The 9,898-nt window shown below is 44.7% G+C and overlaps 1 protein-coding gene across 2 annotated transcripts in view; it reads left to right on the forward strand.

Annotated features, from left to right (window-relative positions):
* Window positions 1-8,725, forward strand: part of VGLL4 (vestigial like family member 4) — a gene marked incomplete at both ends in the record, with an annotated part of 77,980 nt that extends 69,255 nt beyond the window's left edge. For both annotated transcript variants that reach the window (XM_084269599.1, XM_084269598.1), the window contains 3 exons: window positions 3,513-3,735; window positions 6,649-6,769; window positions 8,457-8,725. In XM_084269599.1, coding sequence (XP_084125725.1) covers window positions 3,513-3,735; window positions 6,649-6,769; window positions 8,457-8,725 — 613 coding nt within the window. The remainder of the gene's footprint in view (window positions 1-3,512; window positions 3,736-6,648; window positions 6,770-8,456) is intronic.
* Window positions 8,726-9,898: the final 1,173 nt, after the last annotated feature.

Genomic DNA, 9,898 nt, shown 5'->3' on the forward strand with positions numbered 1-9,898 from the left:
ATAGGAGGGACTCAAGTGCTGGTGTATTTTCCCAAGGGCAGAGCTATCATGTTACTGCTCTGCACAGTGCTGTAAAATGTTCAGCTGGGCTCAGAAGAAATATCTGATGTGGAAGGAGAAGCTTCAGGTATTTTTCTTTATTGGCCAAGTCTGTCTAGTGAAAGGTAGATGAATTGAGGAGAGGATTTTTGAGGAGTGGAGTATGAACTGTCCTGCCCAGAGGAAGAGGAGTTCTAATTTAGGAAGAGGGAATTATTTGGGCCAGGGTGTGGTCTGCTGAGATAGCTGAGATAACAATAATTTTGGGTATCTTTAGGGAGGGTCTGCCTACTGTGTGCATCCTGACGTCAGGCTGATCCCATTTGCCAGTTTGTTGGTCCCAAAAATCTTAGCAGAAAAGTTCTTTCTTTGGCAGCAGTTTGTCAGTATTCAGAGCTGTGAGATTTTGCCTGAAGCAGTAGGTACTGTTGTGTGAAAAGGACAATTGCTTTGGCTTGGGACTTACACTAGGCTTGTTCATCACTGGTCACTTGACAGCTCTGCCCTGCCCTGTAAATGCAACCCCAGGTTGTTAAATCCCACTTCCAAAAAAAAAAACAACAACCCACCCCTCAAAAAACCCCAGTGTAGCTACATTCTTTTTTGTTTCACTTTGCTTCCTCCACCAAAAATACTTGTAAAGTTTTCCCTTTGCAAATCACCTTGTGCTTATTAAAACAAAATCCGATCATTCCGAACGGGAGTTAGGGTTTTCCTTTGAGGCAGTGGAAAATGGGAGGCTGCTGGAGCTGCGTGTGGCTTTGTCAGCCTCCAATGGTTATTTCAGTTGTAGTAGACCAGATAGTATTCAGTTGAAAAGTAAGATTTTTGGCTTGCAGCCACCAAAGCTACTGCACTGCAGCAAGGAGAACCAGCCCTCTCTCCACAGCATCGCCTTTATCACTTGCACAGTGATTTTAGCAGCGTCTTTTCATGCTGCTGTTTCCCAGGCTATCTAATGGCTGGTGGCCAGGCACAAGAAGCGCCTGCAAAGGCGTCCTGTTTGTGAAGTTCCATGCTTGCTTCCTCAGGGGTGGCGAAGGATTAGCTTGTGTTCGGTAGCAGTTTCAGTACTGTAATTCAAGATGAGGCTACTGTACTTTAAATATAGAGTGTGTTGTGCTGCCGTTAAGTCACACATTTGCATCAGTCATTAGCTCAGAGCAATGCAATTCTAAACTTCGTTCTGAATGCTGATGCTGCAGAGCAGCCTTGTGAATTGAACCGGTACCAAAGCTGGCAAGAGATGGGGATGTAGCTCAGTGAGAATGCGTTTCCTGGGAGGGGGGGGTGCATGTGTATGTGTGTGTGCACACTGCTTTATTGGGTCTAAATCTGGCCTCTAAAGGAGGATTCAAGAAACACATGATTTTCAGAGAACGCCTTGAGCACCAGCTGTGAAACCTTAAAGGTTAGATTTGTATGGTTGATTTTGCTAATCTGCAACTACTCATTTGTAATTAGTTAAAAGGGACAAGCAGTGGGCGGGGGGTGGGGTGGAGGGAGGGGACAGGAATTGTTACAAGCAGTATTGTTACTCTTGTTGGCTGTTCTCTCCTAAGCATGTCAGGGGAATTTGGCATAGAGAATAAGCTGCGTCCTGAGGCTCTCAAGTCACTGGTTGCCTGATATCAGATTAACCCTCACTTGTACCATGATAAATGAGTTTTGATTCAGGCAGTGACAGCAGATTTCTAATTTACACAACCAACTGACTGTTGAGCAGGGTGAAGTATAACACTGGAGACTACTGATTAGTTCAGCAAAGGTCCTGTTCCTGAAGACAGCAGAGATCTGGACCCTCATCTGGAGAAAGATTACAGCTTCTCTAGCTCTTGCCTGAGAGGGCCATGAGGATGACAGAGGGGTGGGAACAATTTTTATTTGAAGAAAGCAGTACCCTTGAGAGAGAAGGTGGTTGAACAGAGGGATGAACTTGGAGTGGCATGAATGGCTTTCTTTCTCTCTGTCCTAATACAAGAACTAGGGGAAAAGCAGATGAGACCACTACATTTTAAGTTAAAAAGAAGCAAAAATCGCCCATGAAGAAAAAGTACTTAACAAACTATGTAGTTTAAACTATGGAACCTGTTGCCACAGGATGCTGTTGGGGCTGAAAGTTCACTTGGTCCCAAAGGGCACTTGATCAAAAGCCATACAACACAGCGACCACCCCGACTCCCTGCAGGGACAGGACTGCAGCGCGTCCCCGCACACAGGCGTAGTGGTGCGCCTGGTTGTCCCCATGGGGCTGCCGTCACGGCCATGTGGTCACTGGGGATAGTAGCACTGGGCGAGCTTGAAGCCTGCAAGAGTTTTCTGTAGCGTTTTGTTGGTGAGCTTTGGAGGGTTCCTTATTTTCCTCTCTTGGCAGGGCTTTTTTTCCCCTCAGCTGTTAGCATTCCTTTTGGAGAGACTTTCTCAGATGCTGAAATAAACAGCAGCTTCTTGGAAAGAGGATAATACTGAATGCTATTTGTACATCTTAATTTCTAGTATTACAGAAAACATTTTTCTGTTCCTTTTCTGTCCCTGCCCAGTAGTCATCGGAGCATTTTTAAAGATTGCTCCTGCACTGTAAATGGGTTTTGTCCACTTAATAATACAGAGGACTTACAGGCCACTTGCCTATTTACTTCGAGAGCCTTCTGAAGACAGAATGGATTCTCTACAGAGCCTGCTCTTTCCTCCAGCACTTTTTTATGTGACACACTGACTGAATTTGCTGTTTCATGGTGAGGCAGTAGGTATTGCAGCATGTTAACTCTTAGTGTACTGACACGTCCCAGGTTGCCAGTCATAACTAGGTAAGCGGTTATGAACGCCTGCTTTCACCTGTACGAATGAAGTGTACCTTTCCTTTGATTCACTGGTCTCCCTTTAATGAGGATGATGTTGCTGTATGCAAAATAGCTCATACTTGAGTACAGAATCAGTTATTATTTTAATTGCAGTGAGTGATAGGCTGTTTATGTGAGTACACCTACTGAGATTTACTGTTTGGCAGTAGTTTGAAGTCATTCTTAAAGAACAGTTGTGATTACATGATTCTAAGATGAGTGCAATGTAGTTTGCTTTTCCTTCATTTTCTGCTATTAAATTTGGCTTCCTGCCTTGACTCACTGCATTTTCTTGGTATCAGCCATGTCTTTTGAGTAAAATAAACTTTCCTTGGGCTTCAGCAATGCTTAGAGAATATTGAAGTGTTAGGAGACAGTGGGATTAGTATGTCAAAATGAGCAGGTGTTCCTTTTGCTGGTACTTTTAGATAAGCATCTGAAGATATTCTGGGCTTTGCAGAGGGGTGGCTGGGTAGGCCAGGGATATCTTGCTGAGGGGCTCTATACCCCTTCTTGCAACCAAGCAGAATGCACTGTCTTGTGTTTCTGACAGGGATGTAATGTCACGTATCTCATTATAACTTGTAACAATGGGAAGTCCTCTGACCTTTCTTTGTTTCTTTCCCTTCTTAGAAACAAGACTGCCAATGGAGATTACAGGAAGGAGCACAGAGAGAGGAGTCGCAGCCCAATAGAGAGGGCTGCTGCCCCGACAATGAGCCTTCACGCCAATCACGTGTATGCCTCGATCCCAAGCTTGACCATGGATCAGCCTCTAGCACTGACCAAAAACAGCATGGATGCAACCCGAACAGTTGGCATCGCACCCACACTGACGTCTGTGGAACGGCAGCAGGTACTGGCTTCTGGGTTGACAAGAAACTTTGGGTAGTTGTAGGAATCCTTGCTGTAGGCACAGTGAGGACCTCCCAGACGTAAGCAGAACGCACTGTCAGTTACAATAGGCAGGTGTGACTGTGCTTCAGGCAAAACGTATTTTAATACCACACAACGAATAGCACAGGTCGCTATGCTTCATGTGGATGATTAAATGTAGCTGCACAGGCTTCTTAGCCTGCCTGCTTTTTCTGATGCTTTGCTAAGCTTGTGAAACCATGTGTGTTAATGGGGAATGCAAAGGCTGTGCTGAGAGCAGCTGGATTGACCTTAATCACTTTAGCCAGCCAAAAGCATTGTTCAGAGCAGTGTTGTGTCACTAGTTCACGATGACTTTTCCTAAAGCAATGTAATGATTTTTATTGCAGTTTAATTCCATATGTAGTGGGGTTTTTGTTTGTTTTGTCTAGTTGTTTGGTTTTTGGCTTGCTGTCTTGTACATTGTATTTGTTTCCCTGAAGACAGGCTTTCTCTGTGCAGCTTATAGCTTAAGTTTTCTTGTGTATCAGACTCGCTTTTATCTCTCTCCCAAGTGGAGAGACAAAGCAAGATAAGTGAGTTGTGATGAGCCATAGTGTGCAAACTGAAGTGGCCCATGTACCCATGCTTTTCCTTCCTGCGTCCTCTCCTTCCTTCCTGCCCTGCTGTGATGCCCTGCAAAGGGGAAGTGCTTTGAGTGCAGGGACTTTCAGAGGTCAGGGCTTCTATATGCAGTTTATGAAAACTTTTTATCACTGGAGCGGTGTATTTTACATCTGCTGTGTGGATGTTCACGGTGGTTGGCTGTGTACAGTAGCCTCTTAGATTTCAGTACACCAGAACGCCTTTAGACTCGTGCTGCTGATCTCTCGCATCACTTGGCACGCAGATCGCAGGGTTATTGTTCTGCGCAGAGCGGCTCCGCTTTGCGCTCAGTGGCCAGTGATGACAGAGGAGGAAGGGACAGGCTTACACTGACGACACTGGTGCCCTTTGATAGTATTGCTGCTGCGTCTCAGCCTAGCAGCTAACATCACTGACACTCTTCTGGTGTGTTTGACTTGGCTGATTCCTGGTGCTCATTACCAGATTCCCCTCCCTCTCCCTCATTGACATTTTGAGCTAGATTACAATCTATTTTCTCAGGAAAAGAGGATGTTGAGGTAAGACCTTGCTAAGAGCACAGAGTAGAAAACATACAAACTAAAAAAGCCTATTCAAAATACAAAACCAGTTTGATGATCTGGTGGTTTGGTTGTTTTGACTTTACCATTTCATTTTACTCTACTGGCGGGGGGCAGTGAGGATGGGGACGACAGTGCTGCCTTACTGTAAGCTGCTGCTTGCTTCAACTGCTGTAGCTGCTACTAAATTCTCAGCTTATCCCAGTATTTTCATATAAATATGTACAGCCCACCCAGTGCACCTGTGCAGGCAGAACAATAGCCAAAGGATCCTTTAAGATGCCTTGTCCTGCTTCTCAGATCTGTGGTGATGTCAGTACCTCCATTCTTGAGATACACCTTATCATCACCTCTCTCTGCTTCCCATCTCCTGCATGTCTGAAATGCACTTCTGAAGAGATAACCATAGACAGTGACCAAACACCACTTGGGAGATGCACACAGTAGTCACCCTATAAAAAGAAGTACTTCCACATAGGAACTGCTTGCAGAAAAATACAGTAATTCGCTCTTAACTGCACTGACAGCAAATAAAATACAAGAAAGATATAAGTAGAGTCATTCCGTGTCTACTCAGGTAGTGTTAAACCTCCCCTGGAAAACTCCCCTCTCTTTGGTCTTGCACTGACGCCGTCTGAAGTAGCACTGCACAATGAAAAGCCCTTTCTGTCCTCATTCACTTTGCATGGAGGTGGAGTAGTGGGGTTGGGGGTTCACTGCAGAGATATGTAAAATGGGCTGGAAGTTTAAAGCTGTGTTAATTACTCTGTTAATCTTTTGGACACTTGCATTGAGTATAGCAAAATGGACTCCTTGCATCATCAAATGTACCAAAGATGCAAAGCCAGAATAGTCTGATACCCCTGTTACTGTCCTTCAGTCACCTGGAGAAACCGAGATGTTTCTTCTCCTAAGGCCTTGTTTCAGTTGAATACTCACACAGTAAACAACTGTAAGAAGAGTATTTTATGCTTATGCATGGCACAGGGTGTACGTTGTGGAACTGAGATTATGTGAAGAGGCTTTTTTGGGGAGTTGTTGTCGAAAATGAAAAGGATGATGTTTATTAATCTGGAAAGGCAGGTTACTGGAACAGGAAAGTACTTGTGGTTGAGACTTGCTCAGGAGCTCTTCATATTTTATGTCTTAGGAGCTTACTGGTTTGTAGCTGAAAAGTGGGATGCAGAATTAATCAGGCTAGGACAGCTTACCGCCCGAATGGAAAACGGTAACACTAAAACTTGATCAATGCTTGAGAGACAGGTACCTGTAAAATTCATAATGACCTTCTGAGTCCTGGAGTCAAAAGGGTATGTGGACATAGAGTGGAACAAGTATGTGATGCGCTGACATCCAGTGCTGCAGCTGTGACACCTGCGAAGTTGTAACAGGCACTTTAATGTCATTTTAATGCTTCTAATGCTTTGCTTTGAGACTGCCCTTTTTCTATATGGCTGCTCACCACTTAAATAATGAGAACAATTATGGAAATACCATGTGGTGGTTTTTTACTCAGACAAAGAAATAATAGCTGACTGGTTTTGGGTTTATTAAGTTTTATTGAATTGGATAGTTTATGGGTTATTTCACTGCAGGGATTCAGTTCAGTGTTTGTACATCTCAAGTGATTATGCAGTGAGAACTGCTGCTAATATGGTCTTGGCCAACTGCCTCAGTGAGTGACAGCTTTCTCCTTCCTTCCCCACTAGAACCGTCCATCCGTAATCACCTGTGCTTCTGCGAACAACCGGAACTGCAACCTCTCTCACTGCCCCATTGCTCACAGCGGCTGCGGCTCAGCAGTGCCAGCCTACAGGAGACCCTCGAGCAGTAAGTTACACCTCTGCACTCTGCCAGGCCTGATGAGAGACTGAGGAGTAGAAAGACACCTTGCCTGTGTAGGCACTGAATGTACTTACTAAGAGGAATAAAAGGAGATGAAACAGTAGACACCTCTTTGGATCTTGTCTGCCCAGAGACATGCTAGCACAAATCCCTGTTGCTGTCCTCCCATCAAGCCTGGGCCAGAGTAGAAGGTGCCATTTCAGAAGCAGGGAGAGATAAGTCCCCTTTTTTCTTTGGAAAGCCGCTTTAGAAAAACAGACACCCCCCACAGACAACTAAGTCATTGTGTTTATGTTAGTCTAAGTGACAAACAGCAGACAGGGCCATGCTCTTTTTTTGGGAGCTGTAGTATTCGCAGCTTTCCAGTAGGCAGTAGACTTGTACGACTCAGCTGCAGTCATGGGAATCTCTTTCTGTAGATAGAAACCCCTCTCCCAAAGCACATGCCCTCCACCCCTCTCTGCAGGGGTAGCACTGCCAGCTTTGGAGGGCAGTTGCTACAGCAACCCAGGCAGGGAGCTTTAGCTTTTACCTTTTGGGCAATTAATACTTCTCAGGAATTGCTGGCATGCTGTACTTGCTGGGAAGCCTTAGGACAGGGGAAACACAGCCCCTTCGCTCCAAGTTACATACCTGTTGCAGCAGTACCTGTGGGGTGTAGTAGGGACCTAAAAGTCCATTCACTGCAAGGGGCTCTTTTGGAGGGGGTTATTAATTTTTTTTTTAAAATCCCTGTATTGTTGAAAACTAGACTGCAAAGCTGAAGCCAGACTCTAGAAAATACATTCCAAGTGTGGAGAAGTTACTCTAGTAGGCTGCTGTTACTAGTTGAAGGAGCCTCTTCATCGAGGCTGCATTTCCATGGGCTTTGGACGTGCTGAACACTTTCAGAATCCTTGTGTCTCCTCACTTGAAGAGGTCTTTGTGCTGGACAAAGCTTAGGATCAGTCAAACCTGTAGCAGGAGGGACAAGGGCATGGATCCCAACAGTGTTCAGTGTCTTTGAAAGACGAATCTCGTTTAGCCACACATTTATTGTCTCTGAATTGCAGCACTGCAACTCTGTCCTCTTTAGTCTGAGGAGTTTTTACAATTTACAAAACCTGATTTTTAAGGTTCTTGGTTCCTCATGTAATAGTATTACACCATTTAATGCCTGTTGTGCTTACTCAGAGGTGACAGTTTAGCTTGCTGCCTGTTGCCCAGCACAAGCATGTGAATTAGGGTGAAACGCAGACATCAGCTTTTGGCATGGTGTAAGGTAGAATGGGGTCTCCTCATGTGTGATGGGTATTGGCAGGTTTGGGGCCTGATTTTGAAGAACTGCTTCCATCTGTTCAAACCTACCTGCAGTTCCATGTAGTTATTTAGGGAGAAGTTTTCCATAGAACTGGAGCTGGAGCTGTTACTGGCCTGGGGGAGAACTGTAATGGTGTATAAAATGTTTACCTGTTGCATGGCACAGAAATGCCGAAATACTGCACTGCACTGATTAGTTGTTCATTTCAACCCCTTCCAGCCGGTTACCCACCCCACTCGCTGCCAGTTCTAGAATGATGAAATCTCGCTTTACGCCATAGGAAGAGGGGAGGAAATGCAGGTTCTGAATCTGTTCCTGGGTGCTGGGACTCTGCACTGAAATAACTCCTCTCCTGCCTCCCCTTCCCTGTAGCTACCACTGCCTGTGACCCAGTGGTGGAAGAGCACTTCCGCCGAAGCCTGGGCAAGAATTACAAGGAGCCTGAGCCAGTGGCAAACTCTGTGTCCATCACGGGATCGGTTGACGACCACTTCGCCAAAGCACTTGGGGATACATGGCTTCAGATCAAAGCTGCCAAGGACGGAGTCTCCAGCAGTCCTGAGTCTGCTTCCCGGCGGGGCCAGTCTTCCCCTTCCTCCCATATGGTTAATCATAATCACTCGCCCTCTGTAGTCTCCTGAAGAGAGGACCGCAACGCTTGTGAATTTGCATGGTTTGACTGAGTTTTGAACAGTGCTTAAAATAGTGTTGGGGGAGGGGAGATTAGTTTTCACCACAGGTTATTGTGTACTCACTTTTTGTTTGTAAAAGGGTGCCCTTAAAGACGATAGCAGGAACTATTTCATAAACATTCATACGATGTAGCATCCTTTTTTCCTGCCTCAATTACCAAAGAAACCTCTGATGCAAATCTGCTGCCCCTTACAAAAGTAATGCACGCTAATCCACAAAAGCCATTACTCGTAGTTGGTTGACCCAAATGCTTTTTGCTTTTTATTAGCTTCTCGAGACTAGAGTTTGTCTGGTTTGCTTACGTTGCGCCTTTGTTTTTTTGTTTTGGGTTGTTTTTTCCCTCTGTGAAGTAATTGTGTATGTATATACTTGAAAAGAACTGTCATGTATGATTTGCACTATTGGAGGAGGACTGAAGTTGCACAGCAACTTTCTGGAAGATGCTAATATTTTGAGGGCAAACTGCTGAAAAAAGGGTTTAAGGATGACATTTCTATCAGTTTGATTTTGTTTTTTTTTTTCTTCTTAAAGCAAAACAGCTTCAGAAGGGGAAGTCTCATACAGGTTATAGGTCTTTCTCTCTTTAGATTTCAGGTGCTTAGTGCTTGCAACTGGACTGCATAATTTACAGAACACGGGCATTTTTTCCTAAACACTGCAGTTTGTTAGAATAGAGCTGAGGTCGGAGGGTTCAATAGTGCTTAACGATGCATGTTTTATGAAAAATAGCTGGTATCTATTAATGTATAGACCGTAAGAATCATAATACTTATTAGCTTTTCTTCAGAATTAGTTTATTTTTGTCAGTAACAACCCTAGATATACTTACTGCTGGTACAGTTGTACTCTATGATATTTGTATTTGATATTCACTTTAGTAGCAGCCAGCAAAAGAGGACAGCCTCAGGACAGGCCTCGATGACGCAGTTTAGAGATATACGATGCGTGGTACAGGATGCTATAGCTTTGCGCACGACTGAGCAACTGTTTCTGTCTGCAGCACTGTCTGCTTACCAGGAATTTGCTTCCTAAACCTTAAGTCTGTGTAATCCACCTTGAACTAGCTGCAGAAACTGCTACCGTTACGTAGCTTGGCTGGACAACAGATTGTTACAGTTTGT

The sequence above is a fragment of the Gallinula chloropus genome, assembly GCF_964237585.1.
Source record: "Gallinula chloropus genome assembly, chromosome: 12".
Taxonomy (NCBI): Eukaryota; Metazoa; Chordata; class Aves; order Gruiformes; family Rallidae; genus Gallinula; species Gallinula chloropus.